This window comes from Phyllobates terribilis, unplaced genomic scaffold (genome assembly GCF_046119375.1).
Source record: "Phyllobates terribilis strain yellow unplaced genomic scaffold, ASM4611937v1 Scaffold_4__5_contigs__length_816908805, whole genome shotgun sequence".
NCBI lineage: Eukaryota > Metazoa > Chordata > Amphibia > Anura > Dendrobatidae > Phyllobates > Phyllobates terribilis.
The window spans coordinates 578,791,414-578,810,468 of record NW_027362764.1 but is presented as its reverse complement, the minus strand read 5'-3'; the positions used below and the strand labels follow the sequence as shown (position 1 = coordinate 578,810,468).

The 19,055-nt window shown below is 36.4% G+C and overlaps 1 protein-coding gene and 1 long non-coding RNA gene across 3 annotated transcripts in view; one reads left to right on the top strand and one right to left on the bottom strand.

The window, feature by feature from the left end:
* Positions 1–7,292, bottom strand: part of LOC141264423 (uncharacterized) — a 51,575-nt gene extending 44,283 nt beyond the window's left edge. The window contains exon 1 of the long non-coding RNA XR_012319932.1: positions 7,157–7,292. This is a non-coding gene — a long non-coding RNA (uncharacterized lncRNA). The remainder of the gene's footprint in view (positions 1–7,156) is intronic.
* A 1,033-nt stretch (positions 7,293–8,325) lies between these two features.
* ADCYAP1 (adenylate cyclase activating polypeptide 1) lies at positions 8,326–17,639 on the top strand. 2 transcript variants are annotated; one of them, XM_073679125.1, is made up of 5 exons: positions 8,326–9,155; positions 9,386–9,490; positions 11,809–11,943; positions 12,479–12,574; positions 15,211–17,639. In XM_073679125.1, the coding sequence occupies exons 2-5, from the start codon at positions 9,387–9,389 to the stop codon at positions 15,395–15,397; spliced, it is 522 nt and encodes a 173-aa protein (XP_073535226.1). In that variant the 5' UTR covers positions 8,326–9,155; position 9,386; the 3' UTR covers positions 15,398–17,639. The 2 variants fall into 2 exon arrangements, with proteins under 2 accessions (XP_073535226.1, XP_073535228.1); XM_073679127.1 differs by lacking the exon at positions 12,479–12,574 and having other exon boundaries at positions 8,329–9,155.
* The last annotated feature ends 1,416 nt before the right edge of the window (positions 17,640–19,055 follow it).

The following is a 19,055-nucleotide window of genomic DNA, read 5'->3' as shown; positions in this document are numbered from 1 at the left end:
AAAGACAAGGTAGCTGACATAGTAGGGAGGCCCGGGTCAAATTGTGTGGGACAGATTAACTCCAATTCTAAACACCTTCTAGTTGAACTGCAAACTGCAAAGGAAAATTCAATCTGCATCCATCTACTGGAGTTTTTTGAATTCCATCAATCCTTGGAGCCTTCCAAAATTGCGGCCTTGTGATAAGTTAAAAGATTAGGAGTCCCCAAGTCACCTGATGAATAGGGATAACACATGGATTTGATGGAAACTCTTGGTTTTTTATTAGCCTAGATACATTTACTCACCAGGGACTGCAATTTACCAATTATTTTCTTAGGACTTATTAAAAGGATACATCTAAAAAAATATAAAATTTTTGGAAGAAGAATCATTTTAAATGACTGTATTCTAACTATCCAGGACAAGGGAAGGACAAAAAATCTCTCTAGATGCGAATTTAAGGATTTTAAAAGGGAATCAAGGGTTTTTTTTGTGGGATATACTGGGATGCTGTTAATATTGTACCTAGATAAGGAATACCTTCATCGTTCCACTTAAATGGAAATACAATTTTAAGCTTGTTTTTTAATTGAATGGGAGCTAGGATGGGAAAAATCAAAGATTTGGGGGCATTAAGCTTATAGTAGGAGATATCTTCAAAGTTGTTTAATTAATCCATCACAGCACATAGAGAATGCTCAATATTTGTATAAACTATAATTAGATCATCTGCATAGAGGCCAATGGCGTGATTAGTATCTCCTGCTTTTAAACCAGAGATATCTCCATTACAGTGAATAGAATCAACCATAACTAAAGCAAAAATAATTGTAGATAAAGGATAACCCTGATGGGTTCCATTAGTAGTCGGGAAGTTATGAGACCGGTATCCTTAGGCCAGAAAAGAGACATTGGGATTTGAATATAGGGACATAATTGCTGTTTTTATAGGGTCCACCAGACCAAATCTGGACAAAATTATGTCCAGATAACCCCAGTGTACCCTGTCAAAGGCTTTCTCAGCATCTAACGACAGGAGTACACTGGGTTCCCTAGACAACTCTGTGATCTTTATCAAATCTATTAATCTCCTAGTACCACCTTTGGCTTGCCTACCAGCCACAAATCCAACCTGGTCTGAAACTATCAAAAGGAAGAATTTTGTGTAATTTAGAACCAAGGAGCTTAGAGAATATTTTAACATCACAATTTAATAAGGAAATATGTCTAAAATTAGCTGGGGTAGTTGGAGACTTTCCTGGTTTAGGGAGAGTAGCAATCGTGGCTTCCAGGCCCACTGGAGCAATAGATTCAGAGAATTGTCAAATTTTAAAGGTCCTAAGTAGGTAAGGAGCAAGCTCACCACAAAACTGTCAATAATAATCATTTGAGAGACCATCTGGTCCTGGGGCTGATTTTGGTATTTTAATAACCTTTTGGATCTCTTGTAAAGTAATGGGGGAATTAAGAGAAGCCAGGTGATCTTCAGAAATTTGAGGGAGCTTTATTTATCTAAATATTCGTGAATACTTTCAGATGAAGGATGAGTCAAAAGAGAGTCTTTTTTTAATTATATAGGTTATAATAATAATTTGCAAATTCATTAGCAATATCAATCGGGTTATGAATTTTAACTTTATTAGGGCCTTCAAGAAAGACTATTTTTTTGCTTATTTCTAGTTTTTTTTTACTCTTTTGGCTAGGATCGTACCAGCCCTATCTCCTAATGCATAATACTGCGATTTTAGCTTTCTCAAATTATTTTCAGAAGATGACAGAAGTAGGGAGAGAAGTTGAAATCTCAGATTTAAAATATTTTTGGATCCAATAGGTGAGGGAGAGACTTTATTTAGTTCTTCTAGCTGTTTAATTTGGGCTAAAAAACCTTTAATAATTATATCTTTATTCTTCTTTTCAAAAGCCACAAGTTTAATAAAAATACCTCTAACATAGACTTTATGGGCTAACCACACGGTTTCATCAGAGACTTCACCATTGTCATTATATAGGAAATAATCTGATAGACACTTGGTTATTTCAGCTACTATTTCCGGTTTTGCTAATAGAAGATCATTCAGCCGCTATCTATGAGTTCCAATGTTAGAGAAACTGTTTTTCATTTTCAAAAAAATTGGGGCATTGTCCGACAATGAGATCAGGCCTATAGAGGCATCAATACAATTAGCTAAAACCTTACTATCCACCAAGAAGTAATCTTTCCTACTATAAGAATGATTTCTAGCAGAAAAAAATAAATCCTTTTCACCAGCATGAAAATACCGCCATATGTCATGCAAGTGAAACGCATCAGCCAAAGGACCCAGTACCTTTCTATTTATATCAGCTGAAGAACAGTCTAGGGATTTAGACATAGGGGCATTAAAATCTCCACAGATAATTTGGAAACCCTGTGACACATCTTTATGTTTCTGAAAGAATTTCCTGGTATATGAAATTTGAGGGGAGTTAGGTGAATATGTTGAACCAATAGTATAAACTATCCCATTTAAATAAAAAACAATATTATAAATCTCCCCCCGGGATCAGAGAAGACATTAATTTGTTTAAAGGATAAGGTATCTTTTATGAAAATATCGACCCCCATTTTTTTACTGCTATAGTTAGCAAAGAAACTGGAAATTTTTTAATGCTTCAGATGACTATTATCTTTTTCAAACAAATGAGATTCCTGAATAAGGGCGACATCAGAGTGGGCTTTAGTCAGTTCCCTCCACATCATAGATCTCTTAGCTAGTGAATTTAACCCCTTCACATTCAGTGATAAGAATTGTATACTCATGTTTGTAAGAATTTGCTAATAGTTGCAAGACCATGCCAGTGAATTAAAAAAGACAGGGGAAAACATAACACACAAAAAACATATACTGAGAAATTCTGCCATTAAGGCAACAGAGAAATAATAATAGTCTACCATCCACGTGAAAAACTAGAGTCCAGCAAAGCTTCTTAAGTTTCAAAATGGTGAATCTTCAGGTGTTAATCACCCAAGACCACAAACCATAAGGCAAACAATAAAGATCAGGCCACTTTCCAACCCAAACCCAGTTTCTTCTGGGTGCCGAGTGGTGAGCAGGAACAATCAGAAGATCGAGGCCATAGCTCCCATTTCTGAAGGAGCTTCTCCGCTTAGGAAGGTGAAAGACAAATATAGGAGGCTCCTGAATGATGTATGATCACTTTGGCCACCACCCCAAATTCTCTGCTTTTAGCCAGAGTCACAGCAAAAGGATCTGGGAAAACTGCAAGTTTTTGAAAAGGATCAGGAAGATCCGGCTTCCCCCTTAGATTATGCAGGAAAGCCTCATTTGTTTTAAAGAAATGAAGGCCAGAGTGTCACGTGGAACCGTAGGGCTGAGGTTTTTTGATTTGGAGACCCTATGTATTCTGTCCTCCAAAAGGTGTCTGGGTTAAGATCCAGGAATCACCACCAGCAGTAAGTCCTGAAAGTATTTTTGCAGCTCGGCATGTTTAATATCCTCAGGGATTCCCCTTGTTCTTACATTTTTGTGGCACGATCTATCTTCTAAGTCGTATACTTTAGTTTTGAGTAGAGCAACTTCCTCCTCTAAAGCCACATTGTCATCGATGAAATCATTGTGAGAACTGGTGTACTCATCCATTTTAGATTCAACATGAGCAGTGCGTTCTCCTGAAGAGTCAATGTCCTCTTTAGTTCTGCCAACATACCTCTTAGATCTTCTTGGAGTGAGGCTTTGAAAGAGCTGAGAAGATTTTGCATCATCCTCTTAGTGAGGGGAATATCAGAGTCTTCAATCTCCACCATCCCTATAACTGAAGCTGCTTTAGATCCTCTGCGTAAGGACCGTGGGGAGGAGGAAAAAGGAGACGGCGCTCTCTCGCCTGACTGTGATGGAGCTGCTTCCCGGGCAAAGATATCTGTCAGCTTGGCAAGGGATCCCCGTTCTTGCGACCTACCTCTCGGCATTGTAATCACTGGGAGAACATGCATAGGGGAGGCCAAGATCTGACAGCAGAGGTGATTTTAGCAGCTTCCTGAGCAGGAGGCTTTCCGGAGCACATCCGCTATTAGGCCACGCCCCAAGGTCTTTGGATGTTTGACGTGGTGTTTTTTCCACCATTTACACCAACCTTCGAAGACACGTCTTGTCAAATTTTCTCTTTTTCCCATGTACAGGGAGGTTCTTGACAGTTCCATGCTTGGCAAACTTCTTAATAACATTGTGCTATGTTGAAACTGGGATACCAAAGTCTTTGGAGATGGCCCTATACCTTTAGAAGTCTTGTGTTTGCTAATAATAGCAGTTCTAATGTCCTCAGACAGCTCCTTTGTCTTCACCATTGTGACAGGAGCAGGGCCTACCGTGTGGCTTTTTGAAACACTGAAGTAATCATTCATTGGCTAATTCATTTCACATGAGTACCGACAATTAATCACAGGTGAATCTCTTTTGTGATTTACCACAGGCAAGTCAAAATGTGCTTCCATACTAAATTAATGCAAATGGTGCCAATACCAATGACACAGCAAGCTTTAGAGTTTTCTATTTTTACCTCCCATTGTTTAAATTATTGTTTAGCAATTGCTCTTTTGTATTTAACACAATTCCTATATACAAAAAACTGTGTCACTTGATTCATTTTTTCAGGAGATATTCCACATTATGTACTTAAACTTCATGGGTGCCAATAACGATGAGCAGAACTGTATCTCATCCAGCTTATACCTTTAACATTTTGTTATTCTTTGTGGAGATTGAAATAAGCCACTGGTGGTTCAACATGTCTGATTATTTTTTTCCATCATGTCTTCAGTCTGACGCTGTTGAGCTAACCTATTACCATGTTGGTCAAACCTGTTGAAATTAATGGGTATAGTCATCAGGGTATGGTCAACATTGTCAACACTGTATGGTCAACTATAGACACTAAATGATTTTGGTTCTTATAGTCTGTCAATAAACACGTTTTGATTTTTGACCTACTGTAGGTTGCCCAGGAAGAAAAATTATTTTTGTAGTTAACAAACCTGTATGAAGAGTAAGGGTATGATAGAAGCAACTCCAAAAAAGTTTCCACCGCTATGCTGCAAAATCAAATCACTTAATGTCCTAATCCAAGAAATGCAAAACATAGAGAATGCACAAAATAAGAAAAATAATATCCTAACCCTTTCTTCCTAATATTGAAATTAAAATTGAGAAATATCTAAAGAAATCTGTTGTATTTGTTCCATGAGTTTAGCCAGTTGTATCCTCCTTCTTACAATCTTGTGTCTGGCTGCAACAGGAGCCTCTCCCCTTTGCCCTTTCTGCAGAAATATAAAGTTTGCCCTTTGCTACATCTTGCCAGGCTAGTCATTCACTAACTGAAAATAAACACATGAACAGTATGCCCCTACATTTTATTACTTAGCTTTAGAGTAAAAGAAGCACTCCCACCAGTTTTTATCCTCTTAATATATTGCAAACATCATATTATATAGCACTGTGTACTTACAATTCCTCATTTTTCTATGACATCACTTGACTTAAAACTGACTACTACCTGAATCTTCCTAAGCTCTATGTAGAAACAGGAGGTCAATTTTCCCTGCATGAGTCATCACTGCAAAAGTCTTGGCAGGGGGGAGAAGCGGAGTAGCTGAGTCAGGAGTTGAAGAGGAGAATGACTCCAGCAGGGAAAATAGACTTCCTGTTTCTACATAGAAAAGAGAAGAATTGACTGGGTAGAAGGGCAAAATGAGCAATTGTAAGTACACACTGCTGTATAATATGATGACTGCAATATATTAAGAGGATAAAAACTTTGATGGGAGTGCTTCTTTTATGTTCCTTTACCAGACCTAGATATCCATGTAGAAGTACGAATGTATATGTGATATATGTACCAATACCATGATAAAACTGATCTTACAGGGGTATTAAAGCAAGTTGAGAAATATACTCACTCATGAAAACATTGTGTTAAACAGACATCTAAATGGTAATCTAAAGATCTAAATTGAACAAGGACATTTGAAGTTGAATCCTATATTGCAGTCATTCACATTGAATTCAGACTTTATCTTCTCTGTGCTAAAGATATTTATGCATGGCACATAGCATTGTGACGTCTTCTAAGGCTCATTTATTGATCGCACTGCCTATAAAACATGAATATTTATAAGAATACTTAAATACCCATCTCATCATCTAATAATAGTCTCTTGAATTCTTTGGTATTAAAGTGCATCCGCTTCTATTTTGTATGATAAAGGCAAAACTAATTATTTTAGTTTGCGTTTCAGCAAAATACTGTAGCTGAATTTTGGAATGCAGTTTTGTTTGGAAGTGAAACACTAAAAAATATCTCCATAAGACTCAAAATGTAATATTATTATCTGAGAGATATCTTTTTGTTAGGCATAGGTCAAATTTCTTAACTTCACAAATCTTACGACTCTCTTTCTTATACAGTGTTCTTGCGTATGGCAACTCCACCTGAGTAAATAATTAAATGTTGGCTATGTTTGCAAAGGTCAGATTGTTATTCTATAAATAAGAAAATAATAATTCTTGAAATACTCTATCCTGCTTATTTCTTAAGCACTTTGCCAATTCTTAGATGCATGCTTTGTTACATATATCGTAGTATATTAGTTCGCTACACGTCTCCACTAGTTGAATAGAAAATAGAAAGGAACATAAGAAGTAGTTTGCAGGCAGTTCTTCACAAATTTATGAATGGACTTCCTTGCTAGTGTCTGTCAATAGGTCTTTGGTTTTCCCTAGTACACTCTCCACTGTTCAACATAAAATAACCACTTGGTGGCGCTCTTTAATCAGTTCTCTTTTAACGTAAGCACTGCAGACATTTCACAAATCGTCTAGAAAGTTGAGCCATGCTTATAAACTTGATTTACAATGCTTATTTAACATTAACAGATATTTCACATAAGTGCTAATCTATTGGTTTAATATGATTATCTGACCACTTATGAAATTTGTATGACATCCTTTTTGTTTTTTGTTTGCGGCAAAAGAGAAAAGTCCTCCGACCTCAGACTGTTATTTATCACAATTGATGTGCTGTATTAATATTTTATATCCTAAGGAAAAATAATCTATAAATCTATCTTAATGGAGATAGTTCTTAGATGTCGTTTATAATAAAAGAAAAAAAAAACAAAAACCTTTTAAATGGATGATGGCATTCCACATTCTTGTAAATGTCTGTGTAATACAGCATTATTTACTCCGGAACAGCCTGTTCTAAGCATATTGTCTAGGGAGGATCTTGGTGGGCTACCCACGTAATTGTGGTGATCTCACGTCATTTTCTGTAAATGAAAAAAGGAAAAAAAAAGGAAAGAAAGGAAATAGCAATATTTAATCTTTGAACTGCCTAACAGGGGATTCCCTAAAGAGTCCATGTAAAATATATAATGTACCTTTCTCTTAGCACCTCAATTACCAGATATTTAACTAATAATATAACCATGTAGAACATCGACTAAACGGAAAATCCATAGTATTAAATATATAGTATTCTGTATATTGCACATATTAAATATGTATATATGTGATCAAAGTGTATAAAGGTCTTTTGTTAGGAAATAATAAATATTAAACTCCTGTATAATATTTATTAATCTTCAGTCATCATTATCCAGAATAAAATTATATAGAGCAACAGCAGACACTCTTGTTTCAGCACCATGGACAGCTCCATTAATTTCAGCCAACTAATATCTGTCAATTAGTATCTTATTAAAAAAATGAATCACTTAGGGAAGCTCTTAATATCTTATGGATAAATTGGCTGATCAGTGAGCTTAATTGAACTCCTACTCTGATAACTGTTGATTATATATATATATATATATTATATATATGTATATATATATATATATATATATATAATTTATACATAGTCATTTACATAGGAGATGTATGTGTATATATTTGTATATATACAGTGTATATATATATAGATAGATATAGATATATATATATCTATATCTATCTATAGATATACATATACATATATATATCTATACATATAGATACATATATACAGACACATATGTACAAATGTACATCTCATGTGTGTGTGTGTGTGTATGCCTGGGCTTCAATAGGACATTTTTATATATTTGATATATTCTAAGTACTCTTCTGAGGCTTTCCCAGATTAAAGTTGTTTTTTTTCTATAATTTGGAATGAGCACTGGATGCTTCTGCTTGTCACCTGTGCTTCTGTCAGAGATAATTTATGGGAACATATTGCCAAAAGAGGAAAAAAAAATATTGATGTGTAGTTAAACTAAAGGGAATGTGTATGTCAGAATATTTATAAGAAAACTTATGACTGTGATCGGATCATCTGTGAGGAAAGATGAGAATTGTTATCATGTTCCTGGAGGAATTGGCCTGATGACGTCTTTTCTGATACTGGATCATTACGTGACTTACACTCTGAAAAAAAGGGAAGCTGTTTGATCCATGGATAAAAATCCGAGCGCCACAGAATCACAAACAATAGCTGGTATTTAAAGGTAATATGCAGACAAACATTTACAACGCAACCTCTTCCTAAAGTGGCAATTGCTGTAACTATTCTGCATGTGTGTGTATATATATAAATATATGTATATACATACAAGAACGGAGGGCTGGTCAACTTGAATTGCAGCACAAGAAGGAGAAGAAAGCAGCTAGAGAAACGCCTCAGGAGAAGTATCTTAGAGAAGATCTGATCTCATTGTCAGCATCTCAGCCCAAGACTCATAACAGGCTGCACCAGGCTCTCCCTGCCTCCCTGGCTCACTGCTTTTTTATATCTCATTCGTATTTACTTCCCAGCAGCTACGACTTGTTTTGTTTTTTTCTTTCATTTACTTTTTCAGCTAGGGAGGTTATATTTTATTCTTTATTTTGTTATTCCCCTGCTCTTTTTCTCATCTCAGTCGGAATCCACCTTTATTTTTTTTTTTTCCCCTGGAATTGTGGCTTGCATCAAACTTTTAGTCAATAAAGCAGCAGCCATCCAGTTGCGGTGTAATCCGAACCTATCACACAAGGCAATGCAGTCCACATTCTAAGAAAGAGCGTAAACTTGCAAGACACTTGGCTTTAACTTGGGACCTGACATCCCTGTTTCTGTGGCACCGTGGAGTTTCTTTTTATATGGTAAGAACCTTGCATGCTTCCATGTATGAACCGTTGTTTTAGAATTGGCAGATGTACCTACTTTGCCTTAATAAAAGATCGGAAAAGGTTGCATGTATTTGCACGTTGGTAAATATTTTGCCTGTTCTCACTTGCATATGCATTGATCTAATTGAGGTCAAATCGCACATCGATCTTGGCTAATGAGAAGTGCCTGTTGAAAGTGTTCCCTTCACTTCTTTCGCCCGCAGAATGACAATGTACAGGAAAGCACTGCTCGCCTGGCTGCTGGTGTATGGAGTAATGCGCTGCACTGTCCATTCCTCACCTACTGCGCTCAAGTACCCGGCACTTAGGTAAGTATCGGACTAATTATTGTCATGAAAACCTGTTGTTATGTCAATCTTTGAAAAGAATTCACATTTCATGTCAGTATGGGGCTGTGGTACCATAACATCTCATATTATGCAATATGTCTAGCTTCTCTTGAATTACTACAAAGGAAACTAGAGAAGAGGAGCAGGCTTTCCCTGCATGTGTTCATATGTGGTGGGCTAGAATATCAGCGGTGAGATGCACAAAGACCCTGTCTCATCAAAAGGACTAGAGGTCTAGAATATCGAGTGCCAAGAAGGTTTAACACATTTCCTCCCATATCATGTGTCTGTTTGTTTTCCATCCTTGCAATTTCGCATTCATATTTTGCATTTAGATGATTAAAAAAAAAACTGTATCATCCCAAAGCATAGCTTTGCAATCCCTCAGATAGTATAGGAGAATCTTGTTTAGGATCAGTGATAGTACATCTTTAAATGACAAAACCTGACAGCCGGGGAAGTCCCCTGTGCTACATGCCTCTGACTGCTGGCTGAGAGTCACCCTTCTTACAATGGAACAGGTGCTTAGCTTCTATTGTACAATCCTAGTAATCAGATTATATGATCTTTAGGGGGAAAAAATAGGGTTTTCAATAAAAAAAAAATTATTATACTGGAATCTGCTTTTATGTAATTTCCATAGGAGATAACTATTGTTTACATGTTTTATATTGCACATTAATGAGTGTTTTAATCCATTTACACATAGCGTACGTGCCCTCAAAATCTTGGTAGGAGCAGAGGCACGAGCGACAATTTATGGGATTTCACCTTAAAATTGCTTAGTTCAAAGAACATTGTGGTTAGATGTTAGAATGGCTAGATTCTAATATTTTATATATCTGCTATTATTTAGCTTTACCAGGTACAATGCGCATTAGAATAAAAACAGCAAAAAAAATATTTTTCTTCCGAAATATTATTAACACCTTAGTATGAATAGTACTGATGCCGCCTAAGGTAATACATCTCTTCTTACGCCATGATTTTTGTTTTCCATTTACAATGAAAATATTTCAGCTATTGCCCAAATAATCAATATTTTTATTGCTTTTGCTGGGCTTGACACTATTTATCTTCTGAATTTCTTACACAATTCACATATTAGATTTATAAATAATTCATTGTGTGCTCTAAGGTTTTGCTTACCCCTCTCAGTAGGATCACTGCTTTCTCCACATGAAAAGCAAACATTTAGAAGTAAAACGGGTCGCAAATGAATAACTAGAATGCAGAAATAAATAAAACGCACACATTGATTTATGTGTTTAACGGTTTATCTGCCTTAACCTTAATTCATAGTTAATATTAGATACAAAGAGTTTTTTTTCTCAGTGCAACTGTTGCTGGGATACAACTCCTATCATCCAAAGCATAAGAGAATGGGAGTTTGAGTCCAGAACCAGACGAAATGCCCGGGGCTGTTTATGCTTGTTGTGTGTTGGGACGACACTGGTCAGCGTAAACTGTTTGGGTGTGCGTTCTGCTTGGCTATGTTAATCTATATAATACCCAGGATCATGTGCCTGTGGTACGGAGAATCTGACACAGCTAAACTGTGATCCAGATTTAGCAAGAATAAAACACTTTGGAAGCATCTATTATTAATAACGCTGGCAGAGCAAACTGACAAAAATAGCTTACGGTGACCTACATCCCAGCAGATACAAAGTAAGGAAAAAAAATCTTAAGGAGGAACTTGGCACGAAAAGAAACAAAACCCCCCGACGAAGTCAGGACCCAGTCTATCCAAACCTACCCCTCCTTCTGTAGAAGGGACATGGGTAATGCTACTGCCGAGTATTTTCAGTGCTTTGTGGCCAATGCTTAGTGCTCTGATTTAATGTTTGGAAGCCGATAGTGTGTTTGATGATGCTGTTCTGCCAATAAAGGAAAGTTGTTTCCCTCACCCCCCCCCCCCCAACCTTTTCTAATCTTCCCCTTCCTCCCCTCCACCTCCTCTCTCTACTCTCAGTTCCCTGTACTAATGATTGTAGGATTTGGCAGCTAGCTCTGGCCCAGCCCCAACCTCAGGTCAGCTCACAGATGGGCTGCTCTTGTTATTTCTCTCACGCCCACCTACAGATTGATAGGGTCTCAGGGGGTCTTTTTCCATCAGCGTCTGGCATCTCATCACCGAACAATATTCAGAGAAAAAAGACCAGTAATGTAGACACTAGAAATGAACCTTTGCCAGGGATTACATTGCACTGAAAGGCACTGATCAAGTCATTATGCATTTTTGATTAATTAAGAGGCTTACAATTCATTCTCCTTTCTTTCTCTCTGCTCATTAGGCTTGAAGATGAAGTGTATGATGAGGATGGTAACACTCTTCCAGACTTTGCTTTTGATAATGATCCGATCGGTATTGGAAACCCTTCCTCTGTCTTAGATGATATGTATTCCTTTTATTATCCACCGGAAAAGAGGTGAATTCAGACTTTTTTTTCCCCTCAATGAGATAAAACCTAGTTAAAATGATGTGTTGCATAGTCACAAATAACGAAATAAAATCTGCAAACACAATAACCCTGCTTCTGTTTCATGTCAGACCGTATTGCGACTACTGCAATGCATCCAAATTATTTAACAGGAGGTGCCCATTTAAAGGGAAAATGGAAATTTATGTAAATTTAATAACATTCAGTGCTAATCAGGTGGCATCTTGCAATTAAGCTGCATCCTGGGAAAACAAAAAAAGCGTTATATATGTATATATATAATGTGGATGTGGGAGGAAAGGACATATCAGGCATAACATGTGTACTAGAGTAAAACATGACCCTGTGACAAATCAGTCTAGGCATAACGAGGAAGCTCTAATGGGTCAGCTGCACCCAGCCCTCCCTGTGCACACATACACGTTCCATTCAGAAATGCTTCTTGCTTGAAAACAACACATGTTGATGTCAGATTTCCAGGAATCATCTTTCCTTTTTTATTTTTTTTCTTTGCTGTTGTCAGACATGCTGATGATCTATTAAACAAAGCCTATAGGAATTTACTGGGGCAATTGTCTGCGAGGAAATACCTGCATACTCTGATGGCCAATCGCTTAGGGTAAGGTTGTGCTCTTAAAACGTAGTTTTTGTACACATCCAAAAACAAAGTAATAAAAAAAAATCAGTCCAAGTTCAGGCTGTAATCAATATTTATGAAGAACAGATCCGCCTTATGTACTGGAGCATATGGACAATGTAGCGCAAAACATCAGACAGTAGACACATGTAGTTTATGGATTTGAAATGCCATGATATTTATTTTTACCATCCCTATTTAGTAGGATTTCACAGCTTCCCCATAGCAATAAAGCTATAATAAGCTGTGTTGTTTATTTCACCTGGATTATGCATTTACATTTTTGTGGTTGAGTCTCTTCTTTTATTGTCCGATATGTCACTGATTTTCCCTTTGAAGAATGGAGCAGTTGTGCGCCCTCACGCAATATAGATTTCTGGGTTGGGTAACATTTTAATAATGCTCAAGGGAACTCATTGCATCTTCATAATGAATTATTCATGTGATGAATATATTGTCTCCAAACTGTCATCCTAAATTATCTGACGTTAATGTCACAGCAGGTGAATTCCTTTTAGTTAGAAAAACCTGTGACTTACAGTGTCAGAGCTGTTATATCTGTTGTTTTTGTTAAATTCTCCTTTAAATTACCAGTTGAGAAACCAGTTTAGAGACCCAAGTGGGACTGAGATCATTGGATAACAGAACACAATAATATATGATTAAATGAATATTGATGCTATTTAATATAGGGCATGCGCAGATTGGGCTCGTATCTGAGCATCGCTTACTCAAGGCTGGGTAATATATAGTATTACCATTTGTTAATTCCTATAACATGCATTAGTCTGGTAAATATCATTAGACTATGCAAGATATAGGCTTGCAATTTACTGGATGACTTGGTGGCCACTGCATCAGAGACAAAAGGAAATAGCTGCAATTTAAGGGACATTATAAAGCCACCTTTGGTCTTGTCCCAATCAGAACATCGATATCCTACCATATATCTCACCAGAAGAACACAACTCTTTTCATGTTGTTGACAGCAAGCCCCAGAGGCAATTATGATAGCAAAAGGGAGGACAGCCCTGTAGTGATTGGTAATGAGACAGAGGCATTTGGGAGTTGTCCAACATGAGGATCAAGGCGTAGGGTTGCCTAATGGAGGTTGGGTAGACAGTGTGCCAGATGTTTGTACCCTTTGTTCAAGACTTATACATCCATAATTGGGCTTGACAATAATGTATTTTACTTGCTTTTTTGGAAGCATTAAGACTTGATTATTAAAGCACTGTTGCACACACACCCATTATATATATTTATATATATATTTATATATATATATATATATATATATATATATATATAATGTATATTGACATGTTGCTTACATTAGATGAGCACATTATCCATCTGTCATAAATCACATTTTAAAGGCGATGAAATAGAATCCCTTATTATAATGTGTGTTCCCTTTGTTCCAAGGCGAGACATTTTCTTTGACAAACGTGTCATTTGGAGGCCAAACATAAATCCGGAGAAAATCATGATATATGTAGCTAATTACAAGATAAACCTCTCCTCACTTCACAATAATGAATGATATAACTGCAAGATAGCAGCTGATAGCTCAAAGTGTTTGACAGATATGAGAATAAGAAATCAATTTGTCATATCCCCCTTGAGACTTTAAAGCTACCATATGCAATTAATTTTTTGGTGGATGAGAGAATAGCATTTCTGCTGTGTATCTGTTAATTCTGGTGGTATAGGTATTAATATTGGGGGGAATGGCAGAAATATTGGACAGATGGCTTACGAATTAACATGCTGCACCTTATTATGGTGATATAGTATAGTGAAAATTATCTTCTTGCAATTGTGCATGTGCACTGAGAATCAGAGGGTGTTAATGAGAAAACAATGAGATAAGATGTAATGAGGTGACTAAATCTTTATACATTGAATGTGACTGTAAAATAATCAATGAAATATAAGTCTTATGTAAGACTTATTAGGATGGGGAGAGTTGGGTGGGGGCTGTGCTAATGCCAGTTAATAGGACTGGCTCATTAAACAGTTCTTGGGCAGAATATTGTTCCTACCCTACCAATTTAAAATGTATCTCCCATTGATATAATAAAATGACTTATATTTTAAACCAAAAATATGCCAAGCAGGCTATTAACATTGTGCATCCCATTGTTTTTTTCATGGCACACAGGTCTTGGTCCTCTGCTGCATTGCTGCATACTGTGTACCCGTTTACCACCTGGGTTCATTGATTTATGGCACCTATTGACTCCAACAGGATGGCAGTCATAAGTAAGGCTTGCATTAGAGGCTGTAGCAGAGAGAACAAGGGATCCAGTTGCTGTATCTAAACAATGGAGCTTAGATCACTACTTAAGTATTTGCCAGATTTAATGCTTGTAAGTTTTAACTGAACCGGAAATAACATGGTTAACTAACTCAATACTCCTTTAATGGGGCCTTTCTTACCTATGGGGTAGCTGTCCATTGTGACTGAGCAGATTGGATGCTCTATTGTATGGTGCAGCATGCTCAGTATTTTGAGACAAGTATCCTAGACTCAGACCCAGCTTGAGAACGCAGCCGGGTGCATGTAGAGAGATGCTACTGTAGACTGCAACTCTTGCTTTTTGCCATTGCAGTGCATTGAGTAGCAGCCTGGAAGACGACTCGGAACCACTATCAAAACGGCACTCAGATGGCATCTTCACTGACAGCTACAGCCGCTACCGAAAACAAATGGCTGTCAAGAAATACTTGGCAGCAGTCCTGGGGAAAAGGTATAAACAAAGGATAAAAAATAAAGGACGACGAGTAGCATACTTGTAGCGATGAGCAACCAGCCAACCTGTGTATACAGCCCAACAAAATGAAAAAGAAAAAAAAATCATCACCAAACTGACTGAACAATCATCGCTCCTGTGTTATCTACAAACATGTATTTATGTATTAAGTAAAGCCATTAAATGAATATTTTGATAATAATATTGTTTTTCTTTTGTACAAAGCACTAGAGAACGCACAGATCTACTTTGTGGACCAATTAATAAGTTCTATATGTTATATATAAATATATATAAGTGACAAAGAACAAGTACAATGTGTGCACAAATCTTAGAATTCGCACGAGCTGTTTATGTTTTTATATAAAGAGAAATAGTAAAAAAAAGACAATCATTGCTTAAAATATTTTGCTCCTATTTTTGTAACTTGAAAATAAATGGATAGTATTTTTATCCGCAACAGGGTTGAAGACCTTAATTCTAACCTTTTGCTGATGGACATAGACATTGATGACCTAGTGCAAAGGATTTTGTTGCTAATGATTTTGGTGAATTGTTCTAGACGATTCTGCCCTCGGTGAGTGCCACCACCAGCTCCTTTAATCCTCTTAGGAGCATTGTCCCTCTTGTTAGATTTTCCAAATGTTGTGCTGTCTTTAATTCCACTTTAATATGTATTTATGTTTATTTGGAATAGTTTCATGGCCCAACAGCTCTATTAAATTAAGGGATACTTCAATGCACCCCTCTTTGGGTGCAGTTCAGAGTCACCTATTAAACTTTCTAATTGGACCAAGCACATAGTAATATTGTCCTGGCAGCAAATCCCTGCTAGTCAAGTGACAATATGAAAGCTGGAAAAAAGAACAGCACATTGCGTAAAGAACTGCCCAAAATGAAGTTCATGGTTGTGGACCTATCTTCTAAAAAAGTAATCCAAGTTCTTCTATAGGTCCATTACCCAAACTGACAATGGGCAGCTTGGTATTGGAACGTGATACAAAGTACATTGTGTTTCTCTCCAGTGCTGTCCATGCTTCTCTTCATGTGAATCTACCAAAAATATTTTCTTCAGCTGAGTTTAGTTATTTATTTTGCTGTCTTTTTGCAGAACATTATCTCTTCTTCCTCACCCTCCATCATTTTAGTACTGTCGTTCAGCACGTCATTTCTTTCTCCTAATTGTAAAAAAAACCTCATGTTATGTTTATGCAAGCTCTTATTGTAAATTTAGGAACCCCTGTTGTAGCTACTACTAAATAATTATGCACTACTACTAAAGTTTTGTTCTTTGTTTTTTGAGTCTTTAAAAGGTAAAATGTATTTTTCTACATTATGGCTTATTGCTTAGTAAAAGTACTTTCATAAAACAACGTTTTGTCATAATATAATGTGTAACATTCAAAAAGTATTTATGATCTATTGTAAAAAAAAAAAAAAAAAAAAACGAAAAAAATATGAAACGCAAGGAAACTGAGGTCTCTCTTGCTGTATGTCAGTCTCATGACCATGCCTATGTCTGAAAAGATGTCTAGGAAATGTAAATACTTTTTTTTTTTTCCTCTTCAACTAAATTTACCTAAAGAAAAAAAACTTCATCTGAGTCACCAATGTCTAAGTCAAGAGCAAGAATGCTGCTAGAGAAAGTGTACCAAACCTTTCAGCTTTTTCTTCCTTCCAGTCTGATTAAAAAAAGGTGATGGATCAAAGGAGCTTGACGAGAGTTCCTTCCTTGGCCACCACTGTCAGCTGATCCTATTGCAAGCAGTAGCTGCACTTAGGAGTTTGGTCTGCATGACATCGATCTTACCTTCATTTTGCGTTTTTCCTCAGGCAGTGTGACACAGGATGCAGTTTGCAGCTTTTGTGCCTTCCCTCGCCTTTTAAATTGCCACGAATCACAGATGGCTTTTTAGTGGCCCTACAATGCTGCAACACATCGGCTTGTATTTTAGTCTCATCTCTGTGTTTGTTTGTAGTGGATAGGATTATAAATGTGTTAGCTGTACAGATGATGTAGGGTTTCAGTTGCTTTTCAAGTTGGGTGTAGTAGTTATCGCATCATCTATTTAGAATCCTTTGTACAATTTACAGCAAAGCCAACAGCCTTACTAAATTAAGCGGATCCGTCCTTGGACGATCTGCATAGATGTAAGTCTATATTTTGTGTGCAACAGATTATTAATATAAAAGTGAATACTATTAAACAATTATCTAGAACTAAACAATTGATTAATGTTATATAAAGTGTGCAAAGCTTGTGTTAATAAATTTTTGTATCCAATGCATTTTTGTCTAATGTTTGGAAAATAAGATCTATGTAATGGCATTTGTGCATTACCTTAAAGCTTTAGATCAGTTGATTTTTTTTTTTGTGCTACGTAATTTATTTTAATTTCTAAAAAAAAAAAAAAAAATGGAACCATGCGAGACGTGTACTTGTGCACAAAATCACGGGTAGTTTTTGTATTTGTCAAAGCTAAGATGTTTTTGAATAATTTTTTTTGTAAATATTAGTAATTATTACAAACTAGCTCTGTTCAAATACATTATACCAAAGCAATCATTAAATATGCAGTTGCTTATTTATAGAGGTCCCTGGTTCCTCATAGATGTTGTAAGATGAGTTCCTTGTTGTGAAAGAGTGTGGTGTGAAGTTCATTTTCGAATAAGTAAAGCCGGATCTTATACAAGTTGCACATCTTTCTTGTTTAAACGATCCGTGCTGCATTGGAATATATTTTTTTTTCTCCAAATGCAAACATATTCAGTGGAAAATGGATTCCCAAAGACTCTAGATGTTCCATCTTAACTGATCAGAAAGACTATATACAGTACCAGCAGTCAAGTATCTGATGATGGAAGTGTAATGACGTAGACAATGAATGTCTGAAAGAAGACTCATGGAAGCGCATATTATAATAGAGTGATGATGGAAATATTAGATTCCATTTTTAGACTTCAAGGTCTCTTGGGAAAAAAACAAAAGGCTGTGTGTGAGTAATCTTTGTGGGTTTAATGGATAGCAGAATATATGGACAAAAATACTTCCCCGCACCATCTCCTAGGCGGAAATGTTTTTCTAGCAGACGTAAAGGGTAATCTACATATTTGCCTATCTAAGAAAGTAAACCAATACTGATCACACGAAAAATCTATAAACATATCTATGACTAGGACGACAAGTCAACAGGCCCCATACAGGAATACACAATATTACAGAAATAGATGAGCCTGCAGAAATAAGAGACCATGTTCACTAACTAATAAAACCAGTAAATTTACCACTAAATGAACTATTGTATTCACCAACTCTACCTATTTTAAGTAATTTTGGTTGTTTGATTTACTTGCAGCTAGACTTGTACAATTGTTATAACATGAATGTATTGTATGTAATTCCTATTACTGGCTGCACAATTAAATCAGTTAATCTACTTATTAATTGGACTTTCTATATATTTTAAGAATCTCTCATATGAAAATACCCTTTTCATTGTTTTAACTAAAAGCTACATTACTTGTACAGTAAGTGGTAAATATTTCTAACTATTGAAGCTTGCCTTGGATGTAAATGTTAGGATAAGACAAATTATCTGAGTCCTGACACACACACATATACACCAAAACACATACAGATAGACACACAAGCATAGGTTAAAAAACACACACACTGATACACACACTGAAACACACGCACACTA